Raw genomic sequence first — 19039 nt, forward strand, 5'->3', positions numbered from 1 at the left:
CAGGGACTGAAAGAACCTCGAAGGAGTAGCCTTTGAAAACTGATATAGGTTTTTTTTAAATTTATGTAGAAGTATAAAACTTTGTATAGACACTATATACTTCCTTGTGGAGTATTCTTCAAAAATATAGTAATGAACTATGTAGTCGAAAATGTTTTATTTATTTTAAAAAGTTTTTTTTTACCAGTGTCACACCTGCTTTTAATAAAAGCATAAATTGTAAATCATGCACTTAAATGTAAAAATAGAAACTTTTCAAATTTTAAATTGAAGAAAATTAAACGACAAACAATTTACTTTAATTTATGAACGCATAAAAATTAACCAATCAGGAACCGACAACGCTGTGCCGGCTAATGTCATGTTCGGCATCATACGTGTATTTTTCCGGTCCTTGTCCTTTCGCTCAGCTTCACTTAGTCGGCGAGAATTATCGCACGGTTATTGACGAAGTATAAGGCTTTCTCAAAATGTTGGGCTCAATTAAATTTATATTACTGTTAGGCGTAATTTATTTATGCAGAGCAGCTGAAGAAGATGTTTTAGACCTTACAGATTCAGATTTCTCTTCTGTGATGCCCCAATATGATACCGCGCTCGTCATGTTTTACGCACCCTGGTAAGTTACTAAAGATCTATGATCTATTATCCATTTAAACATAATTTAAGCTATAATTATTAATATTCATGCCTTGGTTTTACTTAGGTGCGGTCATTGTAAGAGACTGAAACCAGAATATGCGTTAGCGGCCGGCGTGTTGAAAGATGACGATACTCCTGTAATGCTTGCGAAGGTGGACTGTACTGAAGGAGGAAAGAGTACTTGTGAAAAGTTTTCTGTATCCGGCTATCCAACATTGAAAATTTTCAGGAAAGGCGAACTATCGCAAGAATATAACGGACCTAGAGAGTCAAGTATGAATCCTCTAAGTTCAAATAATTATTTTTAATACTTCATAATAGAACGCTTATATATCCCTTAATATTATTAGAAATCATATGTAATATTATTTGACAGACGGTATTATCAAGTACATGCGTGCACAAGTTGGCCCCAGCTCCAAAGATCTATTGACTGTTGCTGATTATGAAGCCTTCATCTCCAAGGACGATGTTGTAGTAGTAGGGTTCTTTGAAAAGGAAACAGACCTGAAAGGCGAGTTCCTCAAGACTGCTGACAAAATGCGTGAAGAAGTTACCTTTGGACACTCTTCTGTCAAAGAAGTTCTAGAAAAAGCTGGATTCAAGTAAGTTTTACATTACTTTATTATTTTTTTTTACTGGCCTTCTGCTAATACAAGAGTTTACTTTAATCCTTAAAAATAACAAAATAATTCTTTGGGGGCTCCATCTCAAGGAAAATTATTTCATATGACAATTATTCTAAAGTATGGTCAATATTTTCATGTGTATGTGTAGCATTTTTTATTGGAATATAAAAAATTATCTTAGTAACAAATACATTCTTTGTTGTGATAAAATTATTTTAATGATAACACCAATTAAAAACAAAGATTCCAACTTGATTTTTTTAACAAAAGGTTTTGAATACTTCTACATATTAGCATATTTCAATTGTTTGTTCAAGTGATACTTTTACATTGTAAGACGAGACTCAATATTATACTTTAATATAAGACAATTAACCAATAATTCATTATAGCTTGAATTTGTACACATTTTTCACATAAAAGTTAATAATAACAGAAGGTAGTTAATATTTTATTTCTACATAAAGATTTACATATATCGACATTTTTTAAAGAGAATAGTTATAAGCACACTAAAGACCTAACTTGCTTCTTGCTGTTCCTTAATGTTTATATTAACTAGTAACAAATGTACTATTGGTGATATTAGTTTAAAAAGCTACATCTCTTAAAAATAATTATTAAATTAAATAGAAAAAATTGTCTTAGCAACAGCTTTTTGCAAACAGCTATTTTGGAATAATTACAAAATCTAACTTAACTAGTTAAACTTAATCATTAACTGCAAATAATAATTAGTTTACTTTGAGGAATCTGTGATGACTTGATAAGCTGCTTCATTTAAATATATCTTACTGTTTGACAAAGGTCTATGACCAATGTGTGTCATCGGTGATGACTAATATACTGAAATGTGGTCTCTCACTTCAGACCTCTATGGCGTAGTCACTATAAACCCTTTACGTGAGAGGGCTATGCCCTGAATTCTTTACAAGATTATAAACCCTGCAAGCATAACTTAAGACATCTAACCACAAGGTGGACTGAAAACCTTAACAAAGGTTGTAAAAGGATGTTAAAAGCCCCTTCTATCTGCTCTTGTTGAAAATCTTTATGATGATAATTAATTAATAACTTTCACATGTTAGAACAACCTGATGTAATTTTAGAAGTCAAGATATCTGGAAACTTTCCCTGAATATCATACATTAACAAATAAAATGAGCCACAGATTAATATTCATGATTAGTATACATGTGACTTTTTTCGTTTTGCTTATTACAATAGAGTATATAAAGCACATAATTAATTATACAGACCATTTTCTTGTATGCCACTCTATTTATTTAAAACATATCATTAATAAATTTTATAAGTTGATTTCAAATGTGCCGACAATTCTTTAAGCCGAGATAATCTACATCAGATATAAGATAAGCATTACTAAAAAAACGAGTAAGATTTTTATTTTGATATCTACCTATGAATATATCAAGATAAAATGGATAATGTATGAAAACAGTTTAAAGGGGAGTTTGTAAAAGATAAAGAAAAAAGGGGCCAAAGAAAACATGTTGATTTAGATCAGTTTTCAAATGTGGGGCCCATGCTGGGTGGGGGGGGGAAATCAATTTGAACTCAACATATGTGCAGCCTTTTCACTTTAATATAAAGATTATGTATGTTACATGGGCATGTGTAAGAATTTAAAAGAGGCTATGGTGAGGTATCACACAAAAAAGGTTGTGAAACACTGATACAAATCATAGGTTCAGATATTTAATAAATAAAATGTTTTACAAATTTTAATCATAATTTAACAATTTTTTAAACCATTTTCATTTAAACGTATTATGCTGGTCACTGTGTATGTACTAGGTAATTTAAATAGTAGATTACAAAATTTCATGCTTATTATACTGAATTATCCGGTTTGTGTCATCATAGAACATAAATAACAACATACAGTAAAACCAAAACTGTAAAATCAAGTAATAAAACATGAAAAAACCCATGTTGATAAACATCACATACCTACCAATGTCTTAACCATTAAAATTGTTGCCATAACATAATTACATACCATTTCATGCTTGTAAAATCACTTGTTATCTGCATAACAACTGTACCATGAATAATTGATAAAGTAGGCATTTTTATATACCATTGTGATGATAAGTGTAAGGCATTCATTTATGGTGTGTAAACAGATATAGAATATACATAGTTAAATCTATGAAATTATATAGGCTGTTTCAATAACATATTAACAGATAAACTAACAAAAACAACTGTTTTTGGTATGTCTACACCTGAGCAGGTGTAGCATGTATTGTCTTACCTACATCATGGGATTAATTCAATAAAAAAGTGTTCTATCAAAAGCAGACTACAAATCGAGATGAATGTGCTTCCTAATATCTGGTATTTAAACTTAATTTAACTGTATGTAATTTAACTGTATATCCATCATATATAGAAAATAGGTGTAACAGCTTAAAGGGGGTTAACATATGGCTTCCTGTCTATTAATGAATGATACATATTTTAAAAAAATTAGTAGTTTTAATATTAATAAATAATGTAATAATATAGTATGAAAAGATGTTAGATTACTACATGTTAAATTAAGTATTGTTTACTTACATCTACCTCTGCAGACTTTGTACTACCAGAAGTTATTGGCATGTTTCATTTTAATACAAATATATTTGATATAACATATTTCAGCAAGATTACTTTATACTAGATAGATGAAAAGGGGTGTTGAGTTGAAACTTCAAAGTGTTTTCAATGACAAATAAGCTATACATTCATCCCATTGAAACTTTTACATATATTAGACAACACCTGTATATTTTTTGTACAGGATAAACGTAAATTTGTTATATTGTAGCGTTTTTCAGCATATAAATCAAACTAAAATGAACACAGTAAAAAAATATAACTTAACATTAATTTTTTTATACTATTTTTATTAAGACATTATGTATCATGTGTAATAAACAAACATATGTATACACAATATAGTAAACCAAAACAATATGTTATTACTGTTGATGTAATATTTGTACATTATACATTTTCTATTGTCTACAGGGACAATGTAGTATTGTACCGTCCCAAACGCCTCCAGAACAAGTTTGAGGAGTCTTCAATTGTATACAAAGGCGACGTCGACACCTATTCCCTCAAGGCTTTCATCAAGGAAAACTAGTGAGTATATATCATAAGAAATGAATAACTTATATATCAACTTGTTGGAAAGGAAATAATTTATATATATGGTACATCTGTTTATATTAGTATTTTTCAATTTGGAATTTAGTAATATCAAAAAGGTAATAAGATTTAGACATCATTTTTTTAATTACTTGGTGACTTCACAGATTTACTCAAAGTAGTACTCAAAAAATAAAACAAATTTCTAACGGAGTAGATCGTGGTTTATGTTTATTTTTACTATCTCTAGTTTCTGTTAGATGTTGACTCTATTAGAAATTTAAATTTCTCCCACTACAAGTACTTTCTCATGTGCCACTTTGATGTTATGTCTGTGTGACTCACTTATTATTTTTACTGCAAAATCTCAGATCAAAGACCTTGTCACTGTCAGAAAGACAAAATACATTTGATATGCCCCATTAAAAACAATTTTTTTTTATGAATAACTTAACAATTTTATTAATTTTATATGTTGATACATTTATCTTAAAAGAAAATTAATTATGATATAATTATTATACAACATTGTATGCAGTTATTTCATGATTCGAATTTTTCATGTTAAAACAAAGATTCAAATCACAAAATAAATCCATTTTAAAAATAGTTTTATTAAGGTTAAATAATTTCGTTTTTACTCTTTATGAAATTGTGAGTGATTTAATAAACTTTAAAATTAAATATTAAACTTTGCAGCCATGGTTTAGTAGGTGTACGCCAAAAGGATAACATTCAAGACTTCAGCAACCCACTGGTTGTTGTCTACTATGACGTTGACTATGTGAAGAACCCCAAAGGAACCAACTACTGGAGGAACCGCGTGTTGAAGGTTAATTTTTATAAAATACTCTCATATACATAGCTTAAAAAGAATTATATGAATGAGTGAAAGAGCTTATTTTTAATAATACATAAACTTAGCTTTTTTTGTTAGTGGCTAAATGAGGAAACTAGAATTTCCTAATAATGAAGAGGTTGCCTATTCAAAACGATCCAACACTAATATTTTAGATAAATAATTTTATGTTTAGAGCATCTTATAAACTGGATAAAAAAATTTTTCATGCTATGAATGCAGACAACGTCAGAAATAAATGATAATTTAAATTAGGAACTATGGCTTATTTATATGTGATTGCAAACAGGTTGCCAAGGAGATGACCGAAGCCAACTTTGCAATCAGTGACAAGGATGACTTCACGCATGAGCTGAACGAGTATGGCATCGACTTTGTAAAGGGTGACAAGCCTGTCGTAGCCGGACGTGACGGCGACGGCAACAAATTTGTCATGAGCTCTGAATTCAGGTAAACATACAAGAACACTTACAGATATAATTACTTTGGTAAGATCATGTTTATTTAGGAATCTGGTTAAATAAAACCATAAGATAATATGTTCATACCAGGGGTGAATAGAATATATAAATCAACTTTATATATATTGTTTTAAATCATAATTGACAGCAAATGAATTATATTAAGGAACAAAAGTATTCAATTAATGTAAAACCAAAATTCTATCCTAAAAAATAGCCACCTTAAAGTGTGCGTTTTAAACATGTTAACTTATATAGGCAAGATGTGGATTTATTTTGTCAAAATGATATGAAGATGATAAAGAATGATATTCTTGTTTATGAGTCATGAACCATACCAGTCACGAAAAGTCATTCTATGCCTAAATTTTACTTTATTACCTACCTACTTTAGTAGGATTTCATTTTGCATAAAAAATTATGAAATAGTATACAATACTTTTTAATATGATTTGTAGGTTGTTTCAAATACCAACATTAAAAGACAGATACTGAAGCAAACATCAAAATATTAAAGTATTTTCCCAAAAAGCATTAATATAGCGAAATGGTCACTAATAAAACAATAGCAATAATTTTTAAATGTTGTTTATTATTTAAAGTACACATTTGTAAATGCACATCATGTTATTGCCATTGTAATAACACTATTTAATTAAGGAAACCATGCATCTGTGTGCTGGACATGTTTATAACAATTTAATGTGGATACTTATTGTTGAATAATCTTTGCAGCATTGAGAACCTCCTTACTTTCGTGAAAGACCTTTTGGATGGAAAACTGGAGCCCTTCATCAAATCAGAGGCACTGCCTGAAAACAATGATGGACCAGTGAAGGTAGCAGTGGGCAAGAACTTCAAGGAGCTGGTCACAGAAAGTGGAAAAGACGCTCTTGTAGAATTCTATGCACCTTGGTGTGGACATTGCCAGAAACTTGCTCCTGTTTGGGATGAACTCGGTGAAAAGGTAAATAATAATAGACATACCAAGTAAAATTAACATACTTTTTGAGCAATGCAATAATAAACTTTATTTTTGAAAACAGCTCAAGAATGAAGATGTAGATATTATTAAGATTGACGCCACTGCCAATGACTGGCCTAAATCACTTTATGATGTGTCAGGCTTCCCAACAATCTTCTGGAAACCTAAGGACACAAGCAAGAAGCCCGTCAGATACAATGTAAGTAAAGTTGATAAAGCTACAAACTTGAATTTGTTTCATTTCATGAGTACTTTAAAAAGATTTATTAACAAAAAAAATGTCTATGTTCCATGACCATTATTCTTATAGATTGGACAATGGCATTGTGCCTATACTATTGCAATAAAAGTTAAATTTTTCTTTTTCATTCCTGCTTCTTCATGTTGAATTTTCAGATTTTTTATTTTGTATATGTATTAGGCGACATAGCAGCGCCGGTCGAGTCGCCATTTCAAATCGACCAGGGGCATGATTGTAAAGAATTATTTAGACCTTCTTAACATAAGCCATTATTTTTTGTGAATTATTTTATTGTTTATGAAAATAGTTTCACTAATTTAAATGCTAAATTGGATTTACATCAAAATATCTGACTGTAACCTATATGCATAAGGCTATATGTAATTTTAGAGGTAATATTTTTATAATTTTTAACTGCAATGTGAAATGTACTTTGAATCCTAAATTATTTTAAGATTAAAGGTAGTTAGCTATCACTGGCTTAGAATGCTGATTTTAGAACCAGTCAGAAACCCAATAGTGTTTTTCTTTTTTTAACCAAAATTTAACAAAAATTGTCTTTATAACATAAACTCTTTAAAGCTGTGATAATGTTTATTTAATGATTTACCATATAAACTATACAGATGGGTTATTTTTTTATTAATTATTAATTTTTATCTTAAGGGTGGACGTGCATTAGAAGACTTCCTCAAATACGTATCAGAGCACGCCAGCAGCGAACTCAAAGGCTGGGACAGAAAAGGAGTTGCCAAAAAGGATGAGTTGTAGGCAACAATGTTGTGATGTGAAACTTTCCATGAAAGATCTGTGAGTGAATGTACTGCGTGTGAGTGTGTGCAATCATTAAAAATAGATAACAACTCATTTGTTTCAATGTGATGTCTAGATAAATAGAGTTCACCACAATTTTTAGAGGGGCAATATGGAAACACTAAACACTTAGACACATGCAAATGCAGTAATTGTATCTCGAATAACATGCACATTTTATTGTAAAGACACAAACATGTTAAACAAATGAGATTATCTATATGATTGATCTAAATACAGTAATATTAAATGCATTTCTTATATTTGTCAGTGAAACATAAAATAAATTAAGAAATATTTATAATTGTTATTTTATTTACAATACATATCCTCTGTACAATCTGAATGTTAATCTAATAATAATGGGAAGTACATGGTTTGCCGAAACATAGTTTTCTTACAAAAACAGTTTTTTTATCAGTCATTTACAATAGGGTATAGTAATTATGAAATAAATACTTCAAGAATGACAATAATGTCTTTTCTTAATAGGCTGGTTTCCCACCATTATTGTGCTTATTTTGTGTAATGCAAATAATTTTTAAAATAAATGACTTAGATTTTTAAAATCAGTTTTCTCTGGTTAGCCACTGTCACTTGACTGCAACTTTATAGGACTGTGTAAAGTGAACAAGAAAGAAATGGGCTACTACAAATTTTCTTCTTTCCACTTTTCTATCCATGCTATAATTGTATCCACATTTGCAATCAGCTGCTCTTGTGTGTCATTTTGTAACTCCATTACAATTTCAGGCTTATATGAATTCTGTGCTTCTTCCAATAATACCTCAAATATTTCACACTGTATATTATCTTCTAACTTCTTTTCCGAGTAACCTCTGAAAAGTAAATGTTTTATTCAATTGAATTTTTTAAGATACTCATAAACCTGTGTTAGGCTCAAATAGAACCTGTAAGGATTCTAATATTCAAATATATATTGACTATGGAAAATGTTATTGATTTCACTTGTTAGTATGAATTGTATTGCCAGTAACTCTAATATTGTTGTAGCGGTACACTTACCTCTACAACAATATTGGAGTTGTTTTGTTGATGCATGACCCCTGCTCATGTGACCTAAAGATCACAATTAATCAGTCTCAGAATGGGTATAAGACATCATAGTTACTAATGCATATTTACATAAAATTAAAGTATTATTAGGTTTTTATACCAATATTTTGAAAGATTTCAGTAGAAAAATTTAATTGTCTTATTATTGATTTCTTTCAATGTCTTTAGGTACAGGCTATTATGAAAAAGAAATATAATGAAAAGTTTTATGATTTAGAGATAAATAAAGTTTTACATAGTGAAAATTAATATTTCTTCCAGAGTTTAAAAACACTGAATGAGTAGGTATTTACCTGGGAGATGAAAAACTACATTTACTTGTGACCCTGAGAACAGTTCTTTTTATTGATTTATAATGTATCTATACAGAACTAATGTACTACTGGTTTCTATCGAAAAGTACATATACACAGCAACAGCCTGCCCAATAGGGTAGTATAGTCTTTCCTGTTAGACTACAGTAACTTGAAGCACAAGACCAATAAACATGCAGATCTATGAAGAAGAACTATGCCTCGCAGTGGGTACCTATAAGCTACTTTCATATTTTATTACCGTAAATAACTTAGGACAAATTTACAATCATTATTGAACTGATTTTCATTTTCATTTTTTCTTCAAAAAATTTATTACTTATTTTAATAAAAATTAGTGTATGTACACAAATGTGTATTTATTACCTTTCGGTTAATCTGTCGAATAGTACAGTGTTGTTTGTTCTTATAACAAAAACTCCATCAAACCATCTTTCAGGAAAAAATTCACTGCCGTGATAGTCTACTATATTTCCACCTTTTGTCATCATACCTTCCATTACATCCAAAATCTGAAACATAAATTTGCTTGCTTGTTATAAGTGCTGTTCAAAGAGCAGTCATGAACACAGGTGTCATTACAAATTCTTCCGCTATAGCTTTCTTGCAGAAGATTATTATTCTTTTACAGAGCTTCAGGTAAGATTCCATGATGGCTCTAATTTACTTTTTCTATTACAAATCTGGGCAATATGTATTAATCTTTATACTTTTCCTAATTATTAAACGAAAAACGAAGAAATTTACCTTGTCATCATTTAAAATGGGGCACTGGTATACTGGATCAAATTCGTCTAAGCAATTGTATTCTTCTGCCAATTTCGAAACTTCCCTCCAACTAAATTTTGTTCTCTCCGATAGCATTTTACAAATTGTTGATTTGCCAACACCAGGTGTTCCTGTAGGGTAAAAAATAATAAACGTGTGATGTGTAACATCTCTAGAAGTAATGAAACGGCACGTTATTTAACATACAACTTTGTGATTTTTATTATTATGAGAAATAACATTAATTCAAATTATTTAACTTATTAATATTTTTAATTGACCTGTAATTAGGATATTGGGTAAAGATCTAGGAACGTTTTGCATGTCGTGATTTATTTACTAAAATTTTAGAACAACTTTTTGTAATATATACTATATTACACAAAGGCTAGAGTCACATTCCCAATTAAAAATAAAGAACCACGAGTGATAGTTAAGGTTAATAAATTAAATGTAAATATACACAACTACATTTTTAAAGTTAATGACAATAAGTTTAAGCTTTTTGCCAGTGTTTAAATCTCATCTATGACTTAGTTTTTCTACTATTTTATTTAAAAAATGTACAATATTTACAATATAATAGAAAAACACTTTTCGTCAATAAATTGTACGAGATATAATCTATTTATTGTATAATTTTGCTGGAGACGCAATACGAAGAAAAGACTTTCGAAATTAGAGAATGTTAACAATTGCAAGGAAATTTAATGATGACTTTACAGACGATGACTTCGTTGAAAGTTAAAGAAAATTATAGAAATTAATTGTTACATTTTAATTTTTTTAACCAAATATCAAAATTCATAATTCTTAAGAGCCGTTGAAAAACGTACTGTAATTTTTTAAAAATCTAAAAATAAAAAAATATCAACGAGATTTTTCAGTTTTGTCGAGTTTAAGAATAAAAAAGTGTTTTACTGTCGAATTGAATACATGCAATTTTTTATTTTTAAATGATTTATCTATGTTTATTTCTTTTTTCAGCAGATGAAAAAGGATATTTAGCTCCCAATAAAGACAAGTTCTGCATATCCAGGCATTGACTCTTTCCTACCTTTGGTATGCAAATGGAGCACTGATCAGATAGAGAATCAACAGCTACAAAGAAATTAAAAGTTTTCCCTAATTTTTCAAAAACAAAATTGCAAACGTTGTGCTCTATTAATTTTAGTAATTTTTATATTTTACATTTTGTAACATCTTCTCGGTTAATAAAAACACTGTCTCAATCTCTTTATTGCTGAGTTTGAATATGAATTTTCCACCGTTTCCGAGAAACATACCCAGACTAAACAGCAATCAACTCAAAACACATAAAATTACAAGTTAAATGGAAATTAGTTAAAAAAATTAACTGTGATGAGTTAAATTATTTCGATACGATTAAATAACTATATTACGTTTTAATTAAACATAAAATGTATGCCATAAATATCAATACTATTTTGTAGTCTATGGTCTCTGTGTTACGATCACGGTGTACTTGTTGACATTTAGACATGGTTATGTATAACTGAAAAATTATCACTCAATGTGATTTTAGGAAGAAACATGACGAATTCACCATTATGAGAATTTACAGACCTCGTGGATGGACAAGAGGTCAAATAGTTGTAGCAACTATCCTGGGTGTCATTGGCGGAATTTATATTTGGAAACCTTTATTTGAAGAACATTATCCTAGAAAGAAGAAAATTGTTGAAAATAATTCTGCCCTCGAGTGAGTTCTAAGTCATGGATTCAATGAGTCGATGGGTTCGACATGCAAGCCCAAAGGTTAAACTGCTTATGGCTGTTTCCGTAATTACAGCCGTTTACGTAGGTAACAAATATTGGTATGTACCTTATGCAAGACGGCAAAGGCATTTGCAGGCAGAAGAGTGGGCTAATATCATAATAGAACAAGAAGAAAGAATGAAAAAAAATATTGATCAACAACAATGACCTTCACTTATTATGAATACATATGTATAATTAGCATTAGTAAAGACCTGTTATAAAAATGTATTGTATTTTAATTTTTATTACATATCAGTCTCGTATATGAGTTGGTACTACATAACTTTTCATTACATCCACATCTAATTTAATTTACAGTAAATAGTTAATGTGTATATACGATCCTGGTCTCCTTCACCTATCAGGAAACATTCGTAACCTAATTATTCATAGATTTTAGTTAGACAACCTGAGATCATAAGTATATATTAACCATGTTATCTTCTAAATTTAGTAGAAGCCAATTATGTGCACGCGGCGTGACAGCGGGAAGTATGGGTCACTCCGTTCCTTCAGTACGCCGTAAACTCCTCCTCAAACGTCTTGTAGCGCTTTCTTAAAGCGCGGTACACCGGTTTCGGTAACATTCGGAGTTCGTCTAAGCTATTGAAGAGCTTTACGTTCTTCCGATTTGGGGATAACATATATTATGATGGTCCCGAAATATACGAAAGCTATTAAGCATCAATCCCACTCTGGCGCTGAAAAGAGGCTTAGGCTAAAGGTAATGCTTGGAAACATTAAACCCAATGAGGATGTATATGCCATTGGACACACAACATCTATCAGTGAAACTTAAAATTATACAGAGTACCACGTTGACTAAAAGTGTGAGCAATTGTTGGGTCATTCTTGTTAGAGTCCCGACCGTATACTAACAACTTATATTTATAAATAAAAATAAACATTATTTTCTGTTTGTTTAATTATACTGATTCCGGATTTTGATTGATCTAATTTTATCACGGGAGACAGGTGTTTTAATAAAATCTTTAATTTGTGTGAGATAAAAATAATTGCCAAACCAAATATACGTAAGTTTCACACTTAACGTAATGTCGGCAAAAGGTCACGACCACGAACTATCAAGTTCATAAACTTATACCAGAGCATTACATAACTGAGGTTACGATTTTATTTAAAAAAAAAGTAAAAACACGTGCATAATTGCACAAATGCCTTTTTGTCTTTTTGGGGGACGCTAATTATTTAAAGTTTATAAATTTTGCATCCCGTCTTCCCTTGCCCATATGTTTTGAGAAAAAAAATGTACGTATAAATAAAACGTGTACTTATATTTAGATGAGTAACAATGTAAAAAGTAACTTTTGTTGACTTTTTACTTAGTAAGTACATAAAGTTTAATGTAGTCTTCTAATTTTTATCATAGATGTGATTACAAATATTGCACGGTGACAAACAAGTGTCAGTTTATTTTGAAAATATCTTATGTGACGACGCGGTAACTCATCTAAACAGATAGATAAAATTTTGTATTTGAATAAATTTGACTTTTTTTAAAAAAAAATTAAAAGTATTTTTAACGCTCTAGAACATTTTTGGAGAAATTTTTTTGTTAATACTTGTTTTTTTTTTTCAATTTTTCGACTTCGTGTCTCCACAAAAGCTCTAAGATTACAGTTCATGCATGATCAGTTTATGAACGATTGCCATTGATAATTATCAACGACTATTTAGTCAATTAAATAGTTCTAAATAAATGACAATCCCCTACTCGTTTTTTAAAGATACATTTAACAAAAAATCGGTTGACGTTCTAAATGACAATTGAAAGTAATTTATTATTTAAAATGGCGACAACAGCATGTTATCATTTTTTCTTAAGGACGTCAGTATATCTTGAAGGATGTTTTTTATCCACCCAGGATCATTTATATTGATCGCTCGTGTATGTCAAGAGAATGCATTTGATAGAAATTAAAACCAAATTGATTTGCTCTGTAATGGTATATAGGATGCCCAAAGTAAACTACTAGGATTAAGGGCGCCTTGATCTGTGATAATCCCACAACAAACTTGGACGGATGTTTTTTGTGATCACTTTTACAATATCCTTAATACAATAGTTGAACAATTCTTCTCTAAAATTAATATTACCACATTAAAATCCTTTATTTTGTAATAGGTAGTTTCGATATAAACTTTTCAAATTTATTACATGATAATTCAAACACATTACATGTGTATTATAATATTGTAAACAATTACCCACAAAAGTAAGTTAAGGTCTAAAAAATGTAAATTAAAAGCAATTACATTGTTAGGTGTGTTAAAGCTTAAAACAACCTTGTTAAGGTTATTATATTATCTGCATATCATTAGTATTGCAGACATTAAAGCTAATTTTGAAAACAAGAATCTGGAATAGTTTACAAATTATGTTCCTTTAACTGTCCTTTCTTTCCTAGCTACTCACGGGATAGTTAGAGGCATTGCTTATAGGTGTAAAAGCTTTAAAGAGATAAATATATAAAGCTTATTTGCTAGCTAAAAGTTTTTACAACTATTTCCAATTAATCTGAATTTTGAAAACGCTTTTTCTTTCTATTTTATCATTACGTTATTTATTACTACTGAAACCAATGATTTTATATAGGATGTACTGTACATAAGTTGACACCTATAACCAATCAGCCTGTATAATAGCTGCTCCACCAAATCGTATATCCTTCAATCTAAAACAATAAAATTTTGTGACTATTATATTGTTAACGTCCTTAATGAAACAGTACTCTATTTTTTATCCCAAAAATATTTAAATATTTTCTTTACGTTTCCTATTTATAGAAACTGATTGCTTATAATTAAAACACTCCATAGAAGTAAACACGAAAGTGTATTTCGTAAAGGATAATATCTTTTATTCTGTCCTAAAATTCAAATCGCGTCTAGAGCGTATTCGTTTTTTATAACTCTTAAAAGTTACCCTGCATTTAACAGAAGCTAATAATTGTAAAACCGGTGCCCCATTTAGGGCACACCTGGACATTGCTCTGAGATTTTTTTATATTTGAAAGAAAACTAGCTAAATGGGTCACGTACCCCGGACACATTTGTATAGGTCGTTGGCTTCTTCGTCGCTTCGAAAAAGGAATGTTGTATATTTTTTTTTCCAAAATTATATTTGATAGAAAGCTTGAGAATTTAAAACGAAATACATTTTGGAAATAATTCAATTTTACGGGACATTTAGTGGTCAGTCATAGTACAATTGATTGATCATTGATATCTCTATTATAACATAAATGAATTTCGTTGAAGTACTTAACATGGATTAGATGGTACCATAGTTATATTAAAACTGAAATATTGTACTTTTAAAAATAGCTGGTTGTCTAAAATAATCCCACATGATAATTAGTAAATAAGTTTAATTGAAGTTATTAGGTCCCTATGTTAACGCCACACTGTAATCGAGTGAAAGGCCAGGTAGTGCCTTTACCCATATCTTTTTACACAAAATTTCATAATTTCAACGAATATACTCCCATAGATTCTATTAAGACCATTATATTATGGTGAAAAAGTAGTTTAAATAGAGAATTAAGCTATACTTTTTGGTATTAACATTTAAAACTATATATGAATATTGACAATTTCATTTGATCTAGTGAAAGTGTAAATACGTTTAGCTATAGGAAAAATAAGTTTTAAAAGCAATAAAATTAAAAAGATTACAAATATCCAATTCAGTGGTGTAAAAATTAGATACTACACATTTGTAATGGTGCTGGTTTGTATGATTTTATTGAATACTTTTACTTTGTTAGATATATCTCGACAAAATATTGTAGACTGATCATAAAATAACTAGATATGCATGTAGTTTTGTTGACTATGAAATTGATTAAACAGTCAACAGATTACATACGAAAGAACTTGTATGTCGTTATTTTAAAAATTTCATGTTAACTTTTTTAGAATATGTAAAACTTGTGTATGATATAGGTAAACTAAGAGCAAAAACAAATCAATTTAAAAATGTTTAATGTTTAAAAAGGGTACAAGAATGGTTTTACTTATGAAATAAAACTATAAATTACTGGAGGCTACCTTTATTCTATGAATTTACATATCAGTTGCAGTCGTAACAAAATATTTCAGATATATGTATAACCTTATAAATTATAATATAATGTTACAGTATAAGCCTTGTAAAAAATATAGAAAAGGAATGAGTTTGTAGCCCTTTTTTCCTTCGGAACACCTTGCGGTGAATGAAGTATCGCAGCTGTATAAAGAATTGTGCTGTTAACAGCGCTAGCTACTTTTTGCCCTTGGTGGCTTTCTCAGCAGCTTTGGTCACCTTGCCACCAGCACCCTCCTTGAAGTTGACAGCCTTGATGACACCCACGGCGACGGTCTGCCTCATGTCACGCACGGCAAAACGACCGAGAGGAGGGAACTCTTGGAAAGATTCCACACACAGAGGCTTAGAGGGCACAAGGTTGACAATGGCTGCATCACCAGATTTGATGGATTTGGGATTTTCTTCAGTGGATTTACCAGTACGACGGTCAACCTTCTCTTTGATTTCTGCGAATTTGCAAGCAATGTGGGCTGTGTGGCAATCCAACACTGGTGTGTAACCGTTTGAGATTTGACCAGGGTGGTTGAGGACAATGACCTGTGCAGTGAAGTCTGCGGCTCCCTTGGGTGGGTTGTTCTTAGAGTCACCGGCAACATAACCACGACGCAATTCCTTAACGGACACGTTCTTAACGTTGAAACCAACGTTGTCACCGGGCACGGCTTCTTGGAGAGCTTCGTGGTGCATTTCAACAGACTTTACTTCAGTGGTGATGTTGGCGGGGGCAAAGACGACGATGGTACCTGGTTTGAGGACACCAGTTTCGACTCTGCCTACGGGCACCGTGCCGATACCGCCGATTTTGTATACGTCCTGCAGGGGTAAACGAAGAGGCTTGTCGGTGGGACGAGCTGGGGGCAGGATAGCATCCAGTGCTTCAATCAGGCATTTGCCCTCAGCCTTACCTTCCTTACGCTCAACGTTCCATCCCTTGAACCAAGGCATTTTGGTAGATGGCTCCAGCATGTTGTCTCCGTGCCAGCCAGAAATGGGTACGAAAGCGACAGCAGCAGGGTTGTAACCGATCTTCTTGATGTACGAAGATACTTCCTTCTTGATTTCCTCGAAACGGGGTTCGCTGTATGGTGGCTCAGTGGAGTCCATTTTGTTAACTCCTACGATCAATTGCTTGACTCCGAGTGTGAAAGCAAGAAGAGCGTGTTCACGGGTCTGGCCGTTCTTAGAGATACCAGCTTCGAACTCACCGGTACCGGCGGCGACGATGAGCACGGCGCAGTCAGCCTGCGACGTTCCAGTAATCATGTTCTTAATGAAATCTCTGTGGCCAGGAGCGTCAATAATGGTGACATAGTATTTGCTGGTCTCGAATTTCCACAAAGCGATGTCAATGGTGATACCACGTTCACGCTCAGCCTTCAGTTTGTCCAATACCCAAGCGTACTTGAAGGAACCTTTGCCCATTTCCTGGGCTTCCTTCTCGAACTTCTCAATGGTACGTTTGTCGATACCACCGCATTTGTAAATCAAGTGGCCGGTGGTGGTGGACTTGCCAGAGTCGACGTGTCCAATGACGACGATGTTAATGTGAGTCTTTTCCTTGCCCATTTTTGGTTAGTCTAGAACAAAAAATAAAAATTAGTTAACAACTAATCAATAAAAAGTGCAATAAGGATTCGCGATGCACATTCACAAGGTCATAGCCTCATGTAGATACGCGGCCGGCAATATGGCGGCCGCATGGCCGCCTCGCCCATACTTGACATTTTTAATAAGGGTAGATATTCCGTAATTGTATATAACTAACGTATTTTCAATAAAGCATTAGTAGTTATAAAATTTGAATGGTATATTTCTCAAGAGAAAGTAGTATTCACGATATAAAACAAGATGAATCACAACCACGTGGTGACATGTGCCGGTCGGTGCGAAAGTATTGACGCGTAAGCAACCGCAATTTAAGAAATCTAAAACTTACATCGCAGTTAAAAGTGAACACTAGAAATAAAAGGTTATTAAATATAATTCACGGTTAAAGATGAAAATAATTTGAATTTCCGCTACAAAAGATCTTATTAGTTTCGATTTACACGAAAACTGAATAAGAACTAGAAATAAAATTCTAAATAGATTCTACGGGTTACGATATTTAGTAATATAACCTTTAAATACTAACACGGAATATTCGAATTAAAAAATCACTTGGATTTCACAGCACAAGAACTCTTTCTTCAGACACTCACCACGGAATACAGTCGGCGTGTAATATCCGAGAAAGACTCCAACAGAATGGACGAGAAATGGATTTTGATCAGACTCGAATGGAAGGAGAGAGTCACGTCCGGTTAATAGTGTTGCAATATAAAAACACAGAATCAAAATTAAGGCTACATTAACAAAACCATAGAATAAGTTTAAAATAATAATCATTTTAATCCTTAACAGTATTTAGATAAAAGATTAGAAAATATAAATAATGTGCAATGAACGTTCTTTTTTCCATAAATTTGTTTTTATCGTCATTAATAACGAAAAATAATAAAAACCTTACAAAATTGTAATATGCTACTAATAACAGACTAATTAAAAATATTTTAATAAATTATTACAGAAAATTACCGATACCGATATTTTTAATAAGTAAACGTAATCGCTACCTAAAATTATTGTACTAAAAATTCGTGCATTTCATTCGAAAAACTAACTGAAATAAATAAAAAAATCAAATCTTGCCTTATACATTTAAATTTATTACAAAAAAGTAAAAGGTTAGTAATGAGATTTTTTTTATAATTCAATATTAAATGAAAATACTGTTTGCCAAATATTAATTTAGCATAGCTTTATTTAAATTAAAAGTACTTTAAGACACTTAAATGATTTTATATCTAAATTACATAAGGAAAAAACCTGTGTAATTCTTGAAAATTAAACTGAACACAACTTGCAACCTCTGTTGGCTCATTGGTCAATTAAAAGATAGTAACATTTTATAATCTGTGTTAATAAATGTTTACTTAGTTTAGTTTAAATTAACAGACTCATTTATTAAATAAATAGGTATTCACGCCTCTTTACTGAATAAGATTTGGTCTTCCTATTAGGATTAATTTCACATTAAGTGTTAACTATTAAGATTATCATTTTTGACAATTTGGTTCAAGTTAATGCTTTTAGGCATCAGAATCCGCTATTTACATTATCCTTTTAATCCAATAACACCAATATTTTACAACA

At 31.1% G+C, this 19039-nt stretch overlaps 3 protein-coding genes across 4 annotated transcripts; 1 reads left to right on the top strand and 2 right to left on the bottom strand.

The window, feature by feature from the left end:
* The first annotated feature begins 382 nt into the window (after window positions 1-382).
* On the top strand, window positions 383-8087 carry ERp60 (disulfide-isomerase A3). The gene is made up of 9 exons (XM_068770110.1): window positions 383-619; window positions 707-915; window positions 1019-1247; window positions 4311-4427; window positions 5133-5265; window positions 5582-5742; window positions 6489-6720; window positions 6800-6937; window positions 7646-8087. The coding sequence occupies exons 1-9, from the start codon at window positions 471-473 to the stop codon at window positions 7748-7750; spliced, it is 1473 nt and encodes a 490-aa protein (XP_068626211.1). The 5' UTR covers window positions 383-470; the 3' UTR covers window positions 7751-8087.
* Window positions 8088-8124: 37 nt separating this feature from the next.
* Ak6 (adenylate kinase isoenzyme 6) lies at window positions 8125-10400 on the bottom strand. The gene is made up of 4 exons (XM_068770112.1): window positions 10233-10400; window positions 9931-10082; window positions 9550-9695; window positions 8125-8631 (listed from the first exon to the last, which is right to left on the bottom strand). Exons 1-4 carry the CDS (start codon window positions 10273-10275, stop codon window positions 8442-8444), a joined length of 531 nt encoding a protein of 176 aa, XP_068626213.1. The 5' UTR covers window positions 10276-10400; the 3' UTR covers window positions 8125-8441.
* Window positions 10401-15793: 5393 nt separating this feature from the next.
* LOC137927097 (elongation factor 1-alpha) lies at window positions 15794-18153 on the bottom strand. 2 transcript variants are annotated; one of them, XM_068770889.1, is made up of 2 exons: window positions 18046-18153; window positions 15794-17421 (listed from the first exon to the last, which is right to left on the bottom strand). In XM_068770889.1, the coding sequence occupies exon 2, from the start codon at window positions 17408-17410 to the stop codon at window positions 16019-16021; it is 1392 nt and encodes a 463-aa protein (XP_068626990.1). In that variant the 5' UTR covers window positions 17411-17421; window positions 18046-18153; the 3' UTR covers window positions 15794-16018. The 2 variants fall into 2 exon arrangements, with proteins under 2 accessions (XP_068626990.1, XP_068626991.1); XM_068770890.1 differs by having other exon boundaries at window positions 17979-18084.
* Window positions 18154-19039: the final 886 nt, after the last annotated feature.

This window comes from Battus philenor, unplaced genomic scaffold (assembly GCF_028537555.1).
Source record: "Battus philenor isolate CCGP_79_NKW_IND1 unplaced genomic scaffold, ilBatPhil1.0.hap1 SCAF_3, whole genome shotgun sequence".
Lineage (NCBI taxonomy): Eukaryota > Metazoa > Arthropoda > Insecta > Lepidoptera > Papilionidae > Battus > Battus philenor.